This window comes from Dromaius novaehollandiae, chromosome 23, assembly GCF_036370855.1.
Source record: "Dromaius novaehollandiae isolate bDroNov1 chromosome 23, bDroNov1.hap1, whole genome shotgun sequence".
NCBI lineage: Eukaryota > Metazoa > Chordata > Aves > Casuariiformes > Dromaiidae > Dromaius > Dromaius novaehollandiae.
In genome coordinates, this window is record NC_088120.1 from 8,321,160 (window position 1) to 8,339,881 (window position 18,722).

The 18,722-nt window shown below is 54.5% G+C and overlaps 3 protein-coding genes across 4 annotated transcripts; all 3 read left to right on the forward strand.

The window, feature by feature from the left end:
- The first annotated feature begins 612 nt into the window (after nucleotides 1–612).
- On the forward strand, nucleotides 613–6,062 carry FUCA1 (alpha-L-fucosidase 1). The gene is made up of 8 exons (XM_026098181.2): nucleotides 613–996; nucleotides 1,845–1,979; nucleotides 2,188–2,325; nucleotides 3,007–3,112; nucleotides 3,575–3,775; nucleotides 3,995–4,185; nucleotides 5,049–5,148; nucleotides 5,817–6,062. The coding sequence occupies exons 1-8, from the start codon at nucleotides 656–658 to the stop codon at nucleotides 5,955–5,957; spliced, it is 1,353 nt and encodes a 450-aa protein (XP_025953966.2). The 5' UTR covers nucleotides 613–655; the 3' UTR covers nucleotides 5,958–6,062.
- Nucleotides 6,063–6,952: 890 nt separating this feature from the next.
- On the forward strand, nucleotides 6,953–12,540 carry HMGCL (3-hydroxy-3-methylglutaryl-CoA lyase). 2 transcript variants are annotated; one of them, XM_064525101.1, is made up of 9 exons: nucleotides 6,953–7,693; nucleotides 8,101–8,181; nucleotides 8,339–8,446; nucleotides 8,879–8,974; nucleotides 9,500–9,648; nucleotides 10,226–10,289; nucleotides 10,626–10,814; nucleotides 10,952–11,077; nucleotides 11,404–12,540. In XM_064525101.1, exons 1-9 carry the CDS (start codon nucleotides 7,643–7,645, stop codon nucleotides 11,503–11,505), a joined length of 966 nt encoding a protein of 321 aa, XP_064381171.1. In that variant the 5' UTR covers nucleotides 6,953–7,642; the 3' UTR covers nucleotides 11,506–12,540. The 2 variants fall into 2 exon arrangements, with proteins under 2 accessions (XP_064381171.1, XP_064381172.1); XM_064525102.1 differs by lacking the exon at nucleotides 6,953–7,693 and adding an exon at nucleotides 7,894–8,003.
- Nucleotides 12,541–12,739: 199 nt separating this feature from the next.
- GALE (UDP-galactose-4-epimerase) lies at nucleotides 12,740–18,641 on the forward strand. The gene is made up of 11 exons (XM_026098210.2): nucleotides 12,740–12,903; nucleotides 14,484–14,610; nucleotides 14,712–14,827; nucleotides 15,247–15,360; nucleotides 15,807–15,983; nucleotides 16,154–16,267; nucleotides 16,370–16,436; nucleotides 16,562–16,647; nucleotides 17,097–17,174; nucleotides 17,385–17,499; nucleotides 17,589–18,641. The coding sequence occupies exons 2-11, from the start codon at nucleotides 14,490–14,492 to the stop codon at nucleotides 17,642–17,644; spliced, it is 1,044 nt and encodes a 347-aa protein (XP_025953995.2). The 5' UTR covers nucleotides 12,740–12,903; nucleotides 14,484–14,489; the 3' UTR covers nucleotides 17,645–18,641.
- The last annotated feature ends 81 nt before the right edge of the window (nucleotides 18,642–18,722 follow it).

Below are 18,722 nucleotides of genomic sequence, written 5' to 3' on the forward strand. Positions count from 1 at the left end.
AAAATACACAAAAGCGGCAATTTCAGCTGGTCAGAACCGCAGCGGCCGACGCAGTTTGGCACCAGCTCTTTCTCAGCAGCGGCTGTAATGGAGGCCCCGCCGACTGCCCGGCCCACGGAGGGCGGGAGGCCCGGCCGCCCCCCGGGGTCACGGCCTCGAGGCGCTCGGACTTTGCCCTCTTCTCTCCCAGGCCCTCACGTGCGGGTCTCGGAGCAAGGCCCTGGGCCCACACGAGACGAGACGCCCAGCCGCCGGCGCGGAGGCCGCGGGTGTGAGGGAGGGTGTCATGGCGGGCGCCAGTGTCTCGCCCCCACAGCAGGGCCGCCAGCGCTGAGGCGCGGGCGTGTGGGCTCTCTGGGAGGCCTTTCTCTTATCTTGGCCCTGCACGGGGCAGATGCAGGCCGGCTGCGGGGGCACACGAGACGAGGCTGGAGCAGGGCAGACCCGGTGCTCTAGGCAGGAGGGAGCAAGAAGCAGGACTTCAGCCCGGGGTGCAGGCGGACAGCAGCCTCGAACCCGCGGCACCTCTCTAGCAATGGCGGCCACCGCGCGTCGCCTTTGCCTCTCTAGTAATGGCGGCCACCGCGCGTCGCCTTTGCCTCTCTAGTAATGGCGGCGGCCGCTCTTACGTCACGCGGCGCGGAACCGGGGCGCCATGGCGGCCCGCGGGCTTCTGTGGCTGACGGCGGCCGGGCTGGCGCTGGCCGAGCCGCGCTACCGCCCGGACTGGGCCAGCCTGGACGCGCGGCCGGTGCCGGCCTGGTTCGACCGGGCCAAGGTGGGCGTGTTCGTGCACTGGGGGGTGTTCGCCGTCCCGGCCTGGGGCTCCGAGTGGTTCTGGTGGCACTGGCGGGGCGAGCACCGCGCCGACTACGAGCGCTTCGTGCGCAGCCGCTACCCGCCCGCCACCACCTACGCGGACTTCGCGCCCCTCTTCACCGCCAGCGACTTCCAGCCCCGCGAGTGGGCCCGGCTCTTCCAGCGGGCCGGCGCCAGGTCTGCGCCGGGGGAAGGGAGGTCCCTGAGGGGATGGGGGGTCCATGAGGGGATCCCTGAGGGGATGGAGGGTCTGTGAGGGGATGGGCGATCCCTGAGGGGATCCCTGAGGGATGGAGGATCCCTGAGGGGACGGGAGATCGCTGAAGGGATCCCTGAGGGGATGGGGGTCCATGAGGGGAACCCTGAGGGGATGGGGGATCCCTGAGGGGATGGAGGATCTGTGAGGGGATGGGAGACCCCTGAGGGGGATCTCTGAGGAGGTGGTGGGTCCCTGAGGGGATGGTGGGTCTGTGAGGGGATGTAGGTGTCCCTGAGGGGATGAGGGATTCCCGAAGGGATGGGGAGTACCTGAGGGGCTGTGCCCGATGTCCCCGAGGAGACGGCGGTGTCCCTGAAGGGTTGGCAGGTCCGTGAGGGGATGGGGGTGTCCCTGAGCCACGGCCCGGGTCCCTGAGGCGCTGTGCCCAGGGTCCCTAAGGGGACGGAGGATCCTGGAAGGGATGGAGGGACCATGTCTGGGCGTCCCCGAGGGGATGATGGGTCCCTGAGCAGTGCCTAAGGGTCCCTGGGGGCCATGCCCAGCGGTCCTGAGGAGATGGCAGGTCTTATACCTCAGGAGTCTCAGTTGTTCATTCTTTACCAGCATTAAAGACCATCTAAGAGCTTTACTATTTGGGAATTTTCTTCTAAATTCCAAGGGTAATGAAAGGGGTTTCTAAAGAGGGCTCCACACAGCACAGTTATTCAGTCCCGTGCTTTCCCAGTTATTGGGTTTGCCAGTGAGCCTGAGGAATATCTTAGGGAGTTCCTTTGTCCTCCTGACCGAGTACTCTCCATTTCCTCAGGTATGTGGTACTGACGGCAAAGCATCATGAAGGCTTCACGAACTGGGGGTCACCTGTGTCCTGGAGCTGGAACTCCGTGGATACGGGGCCCCACCGAGATCTTATAGGAGAGCTGGGACAAGCTCTCAGGGAGAGGTACATCACTGCCAACCTTTGTTATTCCTTTCCTCTTTGTGCATTAAATTCTCTTGGCTGTTCTTGACAAACAGCTGAAAATGCTGAGTTTAGGAAGAAAACAGTAGTGCTTGTGAAGTTGTGAATCTGTGAAATAATAGTGCTAGTAATTTAATTCTTAAACCCTGCTGCCAGCCTAACTCTTTCCTCTCTCTTTTCAATCTTTTAGCAACATACACTATGGACTGTATCATTCTCTGTTAGAATGGTTTAATCCACTCTATCTAACCGACAAAGAAAGTGGCTTCAAGACCCAGAGCTTTGTTTTACAGAAGACAATGCCAGAACTTTATGATCTTGTCTTAAGGTAAGATCTGCAACCAATTAGAACTCAAGAACATTTCTTGGTTTCCATACTGTAGAGAAAAGTGCAAACTGGATGCAGAGAAGAGGGATGACAAATGTTAATTTTTGCCAAGGCAACTGTTTTCTTAGCGGTAGTGATTTGAGGTAATTAGAAAAAGGGTCATTTTTTTGCCCTGAACAATCTAACTTATGCAGTAATGTAGGGAAAAGGCTTAGATGCAAGAGCAATACCCTTTAATGCAGTATTTGTGCACAGTAGCTTTAAAAGTGGAGCAAGCTGATTAATATTAAGTAGAGTAGAAAAGTAATTTCACTGTGAATTTACCTCCTTGCTTTGCTTTCCTGAGTTGACAAAAATACCAGGTGTGTTGCTCAGAATGGTCATTGTTCCAGGTAAAGAATGTGCCTCCTAATTTCCATTGAGAAGCAATCTTCTGTTTTTGGAAGAATTGCATCCTGTATTCAACTGTGATCAACGCATCATTCTTTGCTGTTGCAAGAACCTTGCTTGTGGCTTTGTCTGAACTAGGAAATGAGATAGCATAAAACTCCTCGTAATGTCAGGCAGTGGGAAGAGGAAGTGAAGAGAGACTCCAGAAGTAAGAAAGGCAGTGCTGTGGCAGGCTTCCTTTGGGGTAGGAGAAAATAAGCCGTTTTGAAATAACGTTCATCTCTCTGTTAGATATAAACCAGATTTGATTTGGTCGGATGGAGACTGGGAAGCTCCGGAGTCATACTGGAATTCTACCTCTTTCCTTGCCTGGCTTTATAATGATAGTCCTGTCAAGGTATTGCTCTCAGCTATCCTTCATGGCTTCTAGCGCTCTGTAGGTGTGAAAGGTCTGGCAGCAGTGAGGTGTGACTGTGGTGAGCTCAGAAATCCGTTTGACAGATGCCAACCATGTGCTTTATTCTTTCATCAGAAATAAAAAGTCTGTGCTCTGCTCCTGTGAGAAGACTCTGGTATCCAAATCAGAACTTAAAACAGAAGGCACAGGCCTGTTCCTTTATAGCAAACATGGAGAAGCCAGGAGCCTTGTTGCCTCAGCTTCTTGAGTGAATAGAGAGAGTGTCTTCCATAGAGGGATTCAGCCTTTTCTGGAGGATCCTCTCTCTCTTTTTCTCGATTAGAGAGCCTTAGATATTTAGCCTGCTAACTTGGATGCCTCACTTAATGTAGGAGGGATGAATGCAAGCTGAAAAGTTCAAGACAAAACACTTTCCCTTCTGAGCTGTGGTTCTCCTTTCAGGACACTGTTGTTGTGAATGATCGTTGGTGTAATAACTGCTCTTGCCATCATGGAGGCTACTACAATTGTGCTGACAAGTACAAACCAGGTACCCTGCTGACTCACAAGTGGGAGATGTGCTCCTCTATTGACAAGCTTTCCTGGGGGTATCGAAGCAACATGCATATTGATGAGTTAATGGATGAAGCAAGTATCATTGAGGTAAGAAATCTTAAGTCAAAATAACAGGTGTGGGGAAGTTGCTGAGAATTAGAGGTTTCTTTCCTCCTGCTGCTTGCAGAATGAGTTGTCGTGTGCTTTATGCAACCGGGGTGACGTTAAAGGAGTATTTGATGAGGACAAAGCACTCCTCAGGTGCCTGTGTCTTTGTTGTCAGAAGTGAAGATAAATCAATTTGTTACCTTGGTTTATCTGTCACAGGAACTAGTGCAGACTGTGAGTTTTGGAGGCAACTACCTTCTCAATGTGGGCCCTACAAAAGAAGGGGTGATTGTTCCCATCTTTCAAGAAAGACTTCTGGCACTTGGGAGGTGGCTGGACATTAATGGGGAGGCAATTTATGAATCAAAGCCATGGAGAGTACAGATGGAGAACAGCACAAACAGTGTCTGGTAAGGACTCCGTTGCTCAATACCATCCTGAAAAATGAACCTAACATGGACTGAGACTTCCAGAGTTGACATTTCTTTCTCATTTGTTCTTAAATTTAGTACTCTCTGAAGTGTTGCCATCAGGTGTGGATGGCTTTTAGGAAATATCCTACAACCAGAGTGCTCAGTTCCTGCCCCTGAGTGTTATGTAAGGAATATCTTGCTGTGCACATGCAGTTGGAAAGAAGAGAATAAAAATCAGGACTTCAGCCATCTTGCTTAATTAAAAAAGAACAAATCTTCCTTAAAAAAATTTCCATGATGTTGCTGTCAGGACTGTTTAAGTAGTGGTCCTGGCTAGTTTGAGTTGCATAAATATACTTTGTCTAAACTCATGCAATCTGTGAATATAGTGATATTTGCTTTTAAGCTGTTGTATAATAGTACTGCTCACTGTTACCCAACTGTTACATCTTACTTGCTGAGAAAGGCATAGTAAGTGAGCCAAGAGCCAGAAACACTACAAAAAATTTGTGTTTTTTTTCAAGTATGCCCAATGTGTTCGGTCTAGAAATGCAGAGCAATGAAAAGATCAGCAAACGCAGTGTGTCCACTCTGTTGACCACAGCCTGAAGCAAGGACAGATGAGCAAATGACGTCTGCTTTTAGGGAGCAGGTGTGGACTTTGTGTGGGTTTCATCAGCCAGTGCTGACTAGATAGATGGTGGGTCCAAAGTGACATATTTTGGAACGAGAGGGAAATAGGTGACCCCTGTATGACAACGGTAGGCGAGCCAGTGTTCTTGTGTTGTCTGAAAAGGTCAAGCTCATGTCTGACCCTCTGGTTTGGAGCTCGTCACGTTACTGAACTGTTGCTCTCTTAGGTATACTTCTAAAGGACCAGTCGTCTATGCCATCTTTCTGACCTGGCCCCAGGACAGTCTGTTGAAGCTCTCTTCACCTGTTCCATCCCCAGACATGCAAGTAAGGAACTTTAAAAGTAGATAATGAACTTTGAGAGCCCATCTTGGGCACACGCGTGCTAGGAAGGCCCAGCCTGACTTCATTTGGTAACTGGTGGGAGTGCAAAAGTTGTCACCTCTTACTTCTTGTCCTGGGACTCACTGTGCCTCCTACTGATCCTTGCAGCATCCCAGGTTATTCTTCAAGCTTCAGGTCAGTGTCCTATAGAGCAGTGGATAGGACGTGGCAGGAAGGCCCCATAGTCTGCCACAGAATAGGTAGGGACACTTCTTCCCTGCAGTCTTTTGCTCCTATTGACACAGTGAGAAGTAAATGAAAAATGCCTCGCATAGCAGAAGGCATCACTGGTATAATGTCTCAAATTCAGATCAGGTGCATTGACCTGCTAATTGTGAACGTAATTGTAAGTGACGCAAATGGTGGAGTGCCCTTTGCTCTAAACAAACACAAGACTTTGCAATAAAAGAAACTACAGTCAAACGTTTGGCCCCAAAATATCCCTTGTGTTGCCTTTTGTGCACTGTGACTTATGGGTAGAAATGCACAAGACCACTCCGAGTGTGTAGGAATGCTGTACAGAGACTGCTAATGTGTTAGGTGTGCGAGGATGTCCAAGTGGAAAGCACCTGCGTGAGCTGCAACTGAGTGTCCCCTCCCTCTTTCTGCAGGTGACCATGTTGGGTCTTGCAGGGGCTCTGAAGTGGCAGAAGTCCCCCGATAAAGGAGTGCTGATAACTTTGCCGTATGTGCCTCCATCTCTTGTGTCTGCTCAGTCTGGCTGGACTGTCAAGCTTGAGGGCGTGCAGTGACAGCTGTGGGATGAAGGCAGCAATCTGCCCCTACTTTTCTTTTAATTTGAGGCTAAGACTTTTTTTTCATTTATTGTTGAATAAATTGTTTTTCTCTCAGTAGAACTGCTCTTCTAAGGCACTTTGTCTCTAAGTGATCCTGGCATGTGTGGACCTCATTTTGGAGGAAAGGACTGACCTCTCTGCTCAGCAGTTCCTGCTGGCAGAGGGGGAAGTTTGGACAGGGTTTGAAGTGTTCTTCTGCTGGGATGTGTGACTGCTGGTGAGCCAAACATCTGAACTTGAAATGACAGCGTTTTGAGCAGAGCTTCTTGGCAGATGTTTGTGCTCCACTGCCATGATTAAAGGTGGTGATGCTGGACAAGAATCTGAGTTGAGATGTCAGACAACGCCATACGGTATCTAGGCGTTACAGCAGTGGATGTGTTAGCAGTGCCTGAATTTGGCAGATCGCTCAGCCAAGAGGATGTTTTTCTGCCGAGGAGGAGATCTGCGCGTTAGCAAGGAGATGATTCAGACGGCTAGAGCAGCGCACAGGTTGCGTGGAGCGGCGGGAGCTGTGCCCATGTGCATGGCAGGGAGCGAGGCTACACGCAGCAGCCGGGACCGGGCTTCCCGGGCAGGAACAGGCCCCAAGCGTGCCCTGACTTAATCTACTCATCGTCATCTACTAGTTATCAAATTAATTTTGATAACTAATGTGAAAGTCCTGTATGTGCAGTTAGGAAGCCTTGCTTGTGACAGGCATGCTCTAGAGAAGATGAGTTACAGCGCTGTCTCAGATTCCTGCGTATGATGTACTTTCATATGAGTAAAAAGTTACTGTATGAACTGTATTGTGTTACTTTAGTATTGATTAAATCAGTTATGATCACATATTTCCATCATGAGTAAATATCATGGATGGTTTTTGTTTGAAGTGGATTAGAAGAAATTCATCTATAGAAATTTGTAATCTAACATTAATACAAATTCATCAGCAAACCTTTATTTGTATTCTGGTGGAGACAGCTATAAGAAGACAGTTTTGAGTTTTCCTGTGAACTGGAGAGAGATGCCGCCGGTCTGAATTGAACCCACGCCCTCTCCTGCTTCAGCGAAACAGAATTTCCTGGGTTGATGCTGAACTTCTCTAAAAAGAAGAATTGAACAATATGTACTTAAAATTAGGAAATTCCTCATAATAATTTGTTCTTCTGCAACACCGTTGCTGTGAGGCCTCGCCACGTTGTGCAGAGGTTTTACGTTGTCGCTATACAATGTGCCGCGAACAAAAGTTGCCAGAACACTTGTATAGAGCAAGCCAAGCGCGAGCGCTGTGACGTGCCCCGGTCGCTGGTGGGGAAGCTGTTACTCAACTGACAAATAACGGCGTGTACTGAGGAAGCTGCACAGGCTTTGGAGAACTGGCACTGATGGGTGCAGCGCGGGCACTGCCAGGGCCCCGCGTGCCCGGGAGCGTCGCCCCGGCTCCGACGATGACGCTGTTGTGGAAACAGGAGAAAGGTGAAGCCACGGCGCTTTCGTCGTTCCTGGTAACCTCTGCTCGGGCAGGTGCCGTGTGAGGGCCGGGGGCCCGTCCAAACCAAACACGGGTGTTTGCTCAGCCGCGTGAGCGCGCGGAGGGCTGCGGTATAAGTGCGCGGGCCCGGGCGCCTTCCAGCACCGGTGTCCGGAGGAGGAACATGCCACAGTGCGCCATGGGCTCGCTGCCGCGCGACGGCTCCCGCGGACAGGTACCGGCTGGCCCCTCTCTCCTGACCGCGAGCGGCACCGGGGAGCCCCGGGGCCCCGAGCGGCGCTGGCAGCCGGAGCGGGGAGGCCGGGCCGGGGAAGAGGCCTGGAGGCGGCGGCGCTGCCGGGGGGGTCCCGGCGCCACGGGGGGGCGTCCCGGCGCCGCGGGAGGAGGCCCCGCCCCCAGGTCACGTGCCTGAGGCAGCCCCGCCCCCGAACCACGTGGCCGGGGCGCGGTCACGTGAGGGCAGGCGGGCGGCCATGGCGGCGGTGCGGCGGTCGCTGCCGCGCTGGGCGGTGTCGCTGCGGCCGGTGAGCGGGGCCGGCGGCGGCAGCGGGGCGGGTGGCGGCGGCAGCGGGGCGGGTGGTGGCGGCGCGGCGCAGCCTCAAGCTCTGCCTCTCCCCGCAGGTCAGCGCGGCGGCGGGCGCCTTCCCGAAGCGCGTCAAGGTGGTGGAGGTGGGGCCGCGCGACGGGCTGCAGAACGAGAAGGTACGGCCGGACCCCCCCCACCCCCCCGGGCCGCCGCCCCCGGCAAAGCGCCCCGGGCCACAGCGGCGGAGGCGGGTCCGGAGCGAGGCCTGAGCTGTTGCCGTGACAAGCTCGCTGTGAAATAACGGAGGTTTGGGGTTTTTTCCTTCTTCTCCAGGCTGTTGTGCCCACAGCGGTGAAGATCGGTCTGATCAACATGCTCTCAGAAACCGGGCTGCGGGTTATAGAGGCCACCAGTTTCGTCTCCCCCCGATGGGTTCCGCAGGTCAGTGCTTGGGTGGGGTTTGCCGTCGTCTGTGGTCAGAAATGCATGCTAATATGTAGCAATATGATAAAAAGATTCTGCTCGCTCCAAAATCCGTGTTACCGTATCTATAACTGGACAAGAAGCAGCAAAGCGTAATAAAGGAGCTTGCAATAGCCTCGACCTTCCCTTTGGACCCTGAATAGGAACAAATGCACAACTCGAATACAAACAACTGAGTGTACATGTGTTTACATGAGCCTGGGGGGCAGCGGTTGAACTATGATCCTTTGAAGTGTGTGATGCTGTTTGCTCTTAGAAGACCATTTCTCTTATTGCTGAATATTGCTGTTCCCATTTAAAAAATAAATTTGGAAACTTATTTTTGAATTTGCAGAAGTAAATGAATATCTTGATTTCACCCTTAAAAATCTGTCCTTGTTTAACGTGCAGATGGCTGACCATACTGAAGTTATGCAAGGAATTAATAAGTTGCCTGGTATTAGTTATCCTGTCCTGACTCCTAACCTGAAAGGATTTCAAGCAGCGGTAAGAGATCATCGAGTCTTAATGTTTGTACTGTCTCGTGCACAGATTTGCCAAGGAAGGAACATTTCAACTTTGGTTAAGGGTAGAAATGTAGCATATTTTTTTATTCCAATAAGCAGCAGTTTCATCTGGTGGCCCCTTTAAAAGGGATCATTCTGCTAGGGAACTAGAAACCTATTGTTTATAATAGAAAATACCTTGTTGCATTTTCTTAAAAAAAAAAAAAAAAAAAAAAAGGACTTCTGTTAATTGACAACAATGTTTCAGTCTCATTTCCATGTCCCACAGCTCTCCTGACTTAATCCAGCAGATGTAGCTTTACTGCTGCATCTGTAGCTTAATGCTTCTTTTGAGGACAAACTTGGATTTCTCATGTTTTTGCTGTAGAATGAACTGAGGAAAGAATTGGGTAGTTGGGGAAAAATCTTTTTTGTAGAATAAGAGAACTGTAGTCATGGTTGTGCTTTTTATTTCCCTTAGTGGTGAAATCAATTCACTTATTTGACTTATACTTTCTATTGGCAGGTGGCAGCAGGGGCCAAAGAAGTGTCTATCTTTGGAGCAGCATCTGAGCTCTTCACTAAGAAGAATATTAACTGCTCCATAGAGGAGAGTTTGGAGAGATTTGAGGAAGTTATGGCTGCAGCAAGAGCAGCCAGCATTCCAGTCCGGGGGTAAGCAGAGTGCCCGCTGTGAGCTCAGCGTTGAGCAGGCCGTCTGGAGTCCTGCCTGTGCAGCACTGGAGAGCAGAATTCCTGTTAAAGCTGTACCTTTTTCGGGGGGGGGGTTCTGCAGATTGCTGCAATCAGATGTGAGCTGAATGCACAGAGAGGCATTAATTTGGTAGCAGCACCACACTAATAAAGCTCTAGTTGTTGGCTTGGTGCAAAGTCTGATTTACCCTCCATGTAATAATTCTATCTTCAGCTTTACCAAAGGAGCCAAAATAATATTAGCTTCTCAGCAGACATCCTACCTTGAAGTGCATAGATCTAAAAGACCAGCAGTCTGGTTGAGTCTGGTCTTGACCAACTTTTCATTTGCATGGAGGAAATAATTTCGGAATAATTAACTGGGTAATTTTTTTCCACTGGATTGCATATAGACTTTTAGAATATAAAATGAAATCTTCCATTGTACAGAGCATACAAGATGCTGCACAGGTCAGCAGTCACAGGCTGTGACTAATTTAGCCTTTATAATCTCACTTCAATGCTTTAATTAAAGGTTTTTGTTTTTTTTAATCTATAGCTATGTTTCCTGTGTCCTTGGCTGTCCCTACGAAGGGAAGATTTCTGCAGCTAAAGTTGCAGAGGTGAGTTCTTTGTAAATATAACCAGAATCTCTGAGAGGTTTTTCGTTCTCTGTATCAGATCCTGGTGGCTGGAGGAGGTGTCAAACCACCTCACTGAAGACAGGGGAGGTTACAGCTAATTGCCACCTCAGAGAGGGAAGGCTGGACCTAGCTGAAGTGGCTGGGGATGTTCAGGGAGATGCCTGGACCTGGAGATCTTTGTACCTAGAGAAGAATTGCCCAGCGATTAGCCATGGCTGTTGTGCATGCTTTCGTTGCTCCGTACCTTCGCCAGGGCTGGATACCTGCTGTAATGGCAAAGCTGTCTTCTCAGTAAGCATCTTGGCTTTTGGACAGGTCTCCAAGAAGATGTACTCGATGGGGTGTTACGAGATTTCCCTTGGTGACACCATTGGCATCGGGACCCCAGGAAGCATGAAGGAGATGCTGACAGCAGTCATGAAAGAGGTGCCAGTTGGGGCTCTTGCTGTTCACTGCCACGATACTTATGGGCAAGCTCTTGCCAACATCTTGGTAGCGCTTCAGGTAAGGTGGTTTCTTTGCAGTATTGCATCCGTCCTTGAGTTTCTTCTGTGCTTGCTTGAGAACTATAGGTTTTGGGAACAGGATCATAATTTGTCCTTTAATTAAGAGGATTTTACAAATGATGATTTTGTTCCCAGATGGGTGTGAGCGTGGTTGATGCTTCCGTTGCCGGCCTTGGAGGCTGCCCCTATGCCCAAGGGGCGTCAGGAAATGTTGCTACGGAGGACTTGGTGTACATGCTGAATGGCCTGGGGATCCACACGGTAAGTGCGCGTAGCCTTTGCCTGGAGCTGCAGAGCCACTCGTGCTGCCGTTCCGTTTGGCTGAAGGCCTTGTCTTGCCGTGGCAGTCTTGCTGCCTGCACTGTCGGGAGTGTTTCCTCCTGCCCCTTTTTCAGAGCAGTGCTGTGCAATTAGACAGTTGCTGTCAGAATCGCCCTAGCGAGCAGTTGGCACTGAGGGCCTTGTTAAAATACCCGTCAGACTCCCTTTCCCCCTGCTGCTGGTCTGTCCCAGTGATGAGCTGTTACTGGGCAGCTTTATGAGGCAGAACTGGTACCAATGCATGTTGTATTCTTTGTCCCATTAAGGGTGTGGATCTGCAGAAGCTGATGGATACAGGTACATTTATTTGCAATGCTCTGAACAGAAGAACCAATTCCAAAGTGTCCCAAGCAACCTGTAGACTGTGATACTGAATCAAGTTTCTCCTTGAATCAAGTCGGAGAAGAAAGCAAGGATCTGGAGCGGGCCTTTCCTTCCTTGGTTGGAGTTGGCATTTCCCTTCCTTTCTGCTGCCTCTGCTCTTCAGTGCTCTGAGAGGAAGTGCATAATTCGCTAGAATCCTGGAAAAAATGAAGAGAGACAAGAATACTATATCCAACCTTGAACATGTTAAACACTTTCCTTGGGGAGGGGACTCAGATTGTCTGAGGGAGAAGTGAAGGATGCCCCACTTGCCTTCACGCAGAGAGCAAGGTGCTGCCGTCTCTGGCATCAGCTCAGAGCAGTGCCTGGTAAATTCTACCTCAAGAGTATGTTGCCATAAATGACCAGCAAAGGATAAACCCCGGCTCTTCTGGTTAGAGTGCTTCTCCAGGTCAGGCTTGACCCTTCTGCCCTTCTTTCTCCTCCTGTCAGGAAGAAAAGCTACAACTGTTAAGACTGAAACTGAAAGATGCTCCTTTGTGACTGAGTATCAAGGAGCAGTCCTGGATCTTCTGTCTTAGCATTTAAGGATTATAGAAAAGGACTGTATCTGTTGTAAGATACTTATAGTAAGAGTAGTAACACATTATTTAATATTCTAAAATATTAGAAATTTGTTTTAATGGAGCCAGGAAAAGAGCTTTTGCTGCTCGTTTCATTCCAAGTGCCTGTTCCTGCAGCACTCGCTTGTGGAGGGAGCGCTGTACCATGGTGGCCTGTGGTCTGTCCCTAGAGAGCAGACACTTTGAAGCAGGCTTATTCCGTACGTGTGTGTACTCCTCAGTGGTGGGCAGGATCTAGAGCAGGCTCCTTGCTATCCTTCCTATTTAAAATAATTAAATAAATTATTTATTTTTGAAAGCAGAGATAATTGCAGAATCTTATCTTGGGGCCTGGTGGGTGCGTTTTGTACCCCCTTGCTGCACGTTTCTTTGACTGTGCCTGTGACTACCCCCCCGTGTCTCTCTACACTGCTTAACCAGCCTGTAACACTTAAATAAAATTACTATTTAAATCAATCTGTACTTTTAAACGCGTAGTAGTGCGCGGGGCGGCCGCCAGGGGGCGGGGCGGGGCGGAGCGGGGCGGGGCCGCCCCCCCCCCCCCGCACGCATGGTCTAGTCCAGTCCCGCCCCTCTCCGAGCACCAATGGCCGCAGCCGCTTTACAGCGCCTCCCCCGGCGTCTCACGCGTGGTCGCGCCCGCGCGTGCGCGCGCGGTGGCTTTTGGCCGCGCCGCCGTCCCGTACTTGGCGTGGCGGTGACGCGTTTCCATGGGGCAGCGGGGCGCGTGGCACGGCGGGGGCCGGGCGGGGCGGGGCGGCCTTAAAGCGGCCGCGGGGGCAGCGCGAGCCAGGCGGGCAGCGGCGGCCGGAGCTGCGGGTGAGCGAGCGGGACCCGCGGGGGGGACGGGGGGGACGCGGCCCAGCCCCTGGGGTAGCGCCGGTTTCAGCCCCCCGAGGGGCCTCGGCCCTGAGGCGGCCCCGGCCCTGGCGCTGAGGGGAGCCCGGTCCCCGAACCGCTGCCCCAACCCCACGGGTGACCCCGCTCCGGGCCGGTCCCCGCCCCACAGGTAACCCCCAGGCTGTGAGGGAGCCCCGCAGCCCCCCAGGTAAGCCCTGCTCCCAATCCCTAGCCCCACAGATAATCCAGCCCCACACATAATCCCCTGGCCCCACAGGTAAACCGTCCTGCCAAGCCCCAGCCCCACACATAATCCCCTGGCCCCACAGGTAGCTTCCCAGCTGTACTCCCTCAGACAAGCCCAGTCACAACTCCTCAGGTAATCCCAGCCCCACAGGTGACCCCAGGTCCCAGCCCCATAAGTAATACCTGGCCCCTTAGGTGACCCCTGGCCCCACAGGTAGTGCTGACCCCAACCCTAGACACGCAGGTAACTCCAGCCTTGCAGGTAACCCTGTCCTGCTGCTGTGCCATGTCTGCACCCCGTCCCCCTGGCCGTGCCCTGGTCGCACCTTGTCCCCCTGGCCATGCCCTGTCCCGCTTAGTGCTCATCTGCCAGGCAGAGAGCTTTATTTTATTTTTCCGGCCCTTGCCGTGCAGGGCTCAGGCCATGACTTTCCCTGGAGATGCCCTTGCTGGCTGCTGCAGCAGGACTGGGCAGCCTGGCAAGAGAACCCAGCCTTCTGCTGGGCTGTTTGCAGATGATCGTTTAATGGTTTCAGCTGGGTGGTTTTGAGTTTGAGACCCTGCACTGAGAGTGATTTTCCCTGAAGTCATTCAGGGAGGAAGTTTTCCCTGTGATGCCTCCATATTCCCTGACAACAGAGTCAATTCTCCCTTCTTCCCACTGGGTAGGAGCAGCAAGAACTGCTGGGCTGTAGGTGCTGGCGTTGTCTTAGCTCTCTGCTCCCAAGGACAAAGGTTTCTTTGTTGGATATTTTCCGTGTTTCTTCTGGGCTTGTGTGTGCCAGCAAATATCTCTGTAATCTGCAGTGACCCAGCACCTACCTTCCTGGGAAGCCGGAGCAGAGAGGGGCCAGAGCTGGGGCTGGGAAGGGAGGGGTAGGGACTGGGGGCACCACGGTAGAGGCAGGGGCATCAGAGCTGGAGAGAAAACAGGGAACAATGTGAAGAGGACAGAGCTGATGCCCCTTGTAGTGACCCCCCCCCCCCCCCAAATTAATGCCGTTAGGTGATGCCTGTGCTTAGGGACTGACTAGCCTGAGGGATTTGTGCTGAAGGATATGGGTGACACCAGGATCTTGGTTGGATCCAAGCTGTGACATCCTCCCGGACCCGGATGTGTGCTCCACGTGGACAAGGGTGTGCTGCAACCTGCCCAGCCGGTTCCCTCCCGGAGCGGTGCCAGGCTGGGAGGGCCTGGAGGCAGCGCTGACGTGACAGCCTCGAGCCCTCCCTGCCCCACCAGAGCTCCTGGCCATCCCACCACCTCAGGCCGCTCCACGCCGTGCTCTGCATTAGGGCCTTTCCCTCCCCAGGTCACGATGGCGGAGAAGATCCTGGTGACTGGTGGAGCCGGTTATATCGGCAGCCACTGCGTGCTGGAGCTGGTGGAGGCGGGCTATGTCCCCGTGGTCATAGACAACTTTCACAACGCCATCCGAGGTACGGAAAGCTTTTGTCTCTACCCGTGCAAAGGGCTCAGCCTGTCAGCCTGTGCCGGGAACTCATCCGTCCCAGTGCCTGACCCCTTTCTGCTTCCCCAGGTGCCGATGTGCTCCCTGAGAGCCTCCAGCGTGTGCAGCAGATCGTGCACCAGCCCATCCTTTTCCAGGAGCTGGATGTCACAGACGAGGCAGCGCTGCAGGAGCTCTTCAGCAAGGTGAGAGCAGGAGCTGTGATGTCCCACGGTGGCCTCATGGGCTCTCTCGGGGATGGGGCAATGAGAAGGGGTTCGTGCTGGGGATGGGAGGCAGGGGAACTGGGCGGGAAGCGAGAGGAAAGGACAGCACCAAGGCCAAGCTGCGAGCAGTGAATGTTCCTCTGCGGGCAACGGAGAGCATGTGAGGTGGCTGAGTGACACTCTGGGAGAGACTTCTGACTGGCTTCTGCCTTGAGTCTCCCTTTCTCTCTGAAGGAGATGTTCTTCCTGACCATGCAGGCCCTTCCTTTATCACAGAATAAATTAACCTTAATTGACAAGCCCCCCTGCACCCAGAACCAGCAGTGATGGAAAACCAGGAGCTGCCCTCCATCCCCTTCTGCCGGGGCGCTAACGCAGGGCTTTTCCTCCCTCCACAGCACCACTTCTCGGCCGTGATGCACTTTGCGGGGCTGAAGGCGGTGGGGGAGTCTGTGCAGAAGCCCCTGGAGTACTACAGGGTGAACCTCACCGGGACCATCCGGCTGCTGGAGGTGAGCAGAGCTGGGGGGCAGCACGCGGTGCGCGGGGCTGCGTGTGGCCTGGCGGGGGGAGCGGCGGCCGGGGGAGCAAAGCGCAGCGGGTGCTGCGGGGCAGGGGGTGGCGGGGGGCAGAGGCACCCAGCAGCGGGTGACCCAGTCTGGTGCTGCACAGGCAGGATTGAAAGGCCTCCGCTGGGCTGCTGCGTGGAGGAGGAGAGGGGTGCTAGCAGGGGTCCTGCCTGCCTGTTCCCCTGGGGGCAGAAAGCACAAAATCTTCCCTCGCGGTTCTTGAACGTCCCCCTGGGCTGGGGACTGGGATGGCTGGACCCTCTGAGCCCCTGGGGACTTGGCCCTGCCTGGTGTGACCGGTGAGGTGTCCGTGGAGGGTTGAGCCACGTGGCTGAGCCGGGCGGCACGGCGCTCCCTGGCTCAGTGGCGGGTCGTCCCTGCTCCCCCAGGCCATGAAAGCCCACGGCGTGAGGGACATCGTGTTCAGCAGCTCTGCCACTGTCTACGGAGACCCCAAGTACCTGCCCCTGGACGAGAACCACCCCGTTGGGGGCTGCACCAACCCCTACGGCAAATCCAAGTACTTCATTGAGGAGATGATTCGAGATCTCTGCAAAGCGGAGGAGGTGAGGAGCCACCCTGAAGTGCGCAGGGCTGGGAGCAGAGGCATTTCCCCTTGGAGCGCTCCAGCGTTGGGGTTATGGCTGCACAGCCCCCCACACCCCCAAACAGACCGGGAGCTGTTGCCGGGAACGTTGCACCCTCCCCAGACAGTCCTGTGCGTGTGTCTCCCTAGGACTGGAACGCCGTTATCCTGCGCTATTTCAACCCTATCGGTGCCCATGAATCAGGGATGATCGGAGAAGATCCTCAAGGGATCCCAAACAACCTCATGCCTTACGTGGCTCAGGTACCGACCAGCCGCGGCCTTTGAGGACCCGGGGTTCGCGTTGCCTGTGTGTGTCGGTGTCGCGCAGGCGGGCTGGGCTCTCACCGGCTGGTCTCTGTGCAGGTGGCGGTGGGGCGCCGCGACGTCCTGAGCGTGTTTGGGGATGACTACAACACTGACGATGGAACGGGTGCGTTGCCGTTCGGCTCCGCGGGACATGGAGGAGACACCCGTCCCCCAGGGCAGGCAGAGCGGCTCCCCAGCCTGGCTGCGCCCCGGGTGGGAGGGCCGTGCACTTACTCTGCGTCCCCGCAGGTGTCAGGGATTACATCCATGTCGTGGATTTGGCCAAGGGCCACATCGCTGCTTTGAAGAAGCTCAAAGAGAACTGCGGCTGCAAGGTAATGAGCCCGATGGGTGTGGGGTGCTCCGTGTGCTGCAGGGGACCCACAGCTTCACGGGAACGGGCCCAGGATGGAGCTGGGAGGGCTCTGACCTGTCCTGCACCCAGGGATGGGGCAGCCCTGTCCTCCCCCAGCTCCAGGCTGTGCATGCAGGCCCATCCGTCCCCCCTGCCCCTATGTCTTCAGCCTTAATGTGGATTTGCAGTATTTCTCTCACTCTACTTGTGTCCTGCTGCAAAGCAAGCGCCCCAGGGAGGTCTGCATGCCGAGGGGACGGGGAAAGGGCGGCGGTGGGAAGGAGAGCACTGATCTCTTCCCCCATCCCCGAGCCCTGGCCGCACAGACCATTCCTCCAAGGCTTGTGAAGACTAAAACCCCCGTGGCAGGGCCCAGGCTGAGCTCCCCCTGCAGAAGGAGCTGACACTTGTCCCTTAATCTCCTTGCAGATCTACAATCTGGGCACAGGCACCGGCTATTCTGTCCTCCAGATGGTCCGGGCCATGGAGAAAGCCTCAGGGAGGGAGGTAAGGTTGGACCCAGAGCCTGCAGGGAGCACAGAGCCAGCCGGTGCCCCAGCAGTGCTCGTGTGTATGTGGCAGCTGCTGGCTCTTCTCCTGCAGCTCCCAGACTGCAGCTCCTGTCCCCGTCCCTGCTCCTGGGTGCTGGGGCAGCTGCGAGTCCCCTCAGCTGAGCCCTGGGAGCCCCCAGTCCCCACGGTGCTGCTTTCCCCACAGATCAAGTACAAGATCACCGGCCGGCGGGAGGGAGACGTGGCCTCCTGCTACGCCAACCCGGCGCTGGCTGAGCGGGAGCTGGGCTGGAAAGCTGCTTTCGGCTTGGACAAGATGTGTAAGAGCAAACCCCCTCCGTGGCCGGCTGTGCCCCCTCTGGCTGCCCCCCCTGCCCCATCCCTCACCCCCATCTCTCTCCTGTTGCAGGTGAGGACCTGTGGCGATGGCAGCTGCAGAATCCCACCGGCTTCAGCAAGAACTGAGCTGGGCAGCCCCGCCTGCGCCCTCCCCGGGTCCCAGGGAGGTTGCAACAATCCCAGATGAATTTCCAACCCGTCCCTCCCACCCACCCACCCACCTTTTGCATGGGGCAGGAGCCCCCTCAGCCTCCTCCTGTTCTTCCTCCCTCTCCCCCCAGGTCCTCTTCATCTCATAGACCAGAAACATAAGGAAAAGCAGAGCCAGGGCCTGGCCTCAGCCTAGGGCAGAAAATCCCCTTGTGGGAACGTACCTGGGGTGCTGCTGGCCTCAGCCGGGAGAAGGTGCTGGTCTGGGCCTTGCACCCGCTCCTGGGGCTGCTCCTAGGCCATCCCAGTCCTAGCCTGACCCTCTGTCTCCCCAAGTCCCGGAGGAGGGGCACTCCTGGGCCCCAGGCAGGCAGCTAAGGCCCCCACTGCCCCCCAGGCCTGAGATCAGAGACGGCTGCTCTCTCCCTCACCTACCTCATGGCCTCAGGCTGCCACATCTTCCTCTCACCCTCACAGGGACCACAGTCACAGCCTGAGGCCATTGTCCCCAGGAGGTGGCTCCTGTCCCCAGCGCTGGCCTGGGGCCCGACTCGCGCACCCCGCACCCCCTGGCTCCCCCAGCTCCCAGGCACCGGTTCGCAAAGCAGCCCTGCCGCGCCTGGGCGAGGGATCACGGCCAGCAGCCCTGGGCTGAGCCGCCCGGCTCCCTCGGCCCCGGAGGGCTGCGTCTCCATGCCGGGCAGCAGGAGCTCAGAGCTGGCTCGTGTCTAGTTTTGCTTCTCAGTTGCCTGTGGCAGCCACTTCCCTAATCGTGTTGCCAAGGGCTGCCCAGGAGAAGGCTCTGCTTGGCTGTCAAATACTGGTCCTATTTATTACTGGCAGCTTTAACGGTTTCGTTAGGCAATGATGACGCAGCCAGTCTGGTTTGCTGTCACTTGGATTAATAACTTATGCTACTAAATTATGAATGGAGCTTTTGATTTGTTTTTAAATAAACTTTCTTACTTTCTAAGTAGCGGCTGTGTTCTGCTCGCCCTCCACCAGGGCTGCCTCAGCCGGGGCCCCTGCTCCGCCGTGAAGCGGCGCCTCTGTT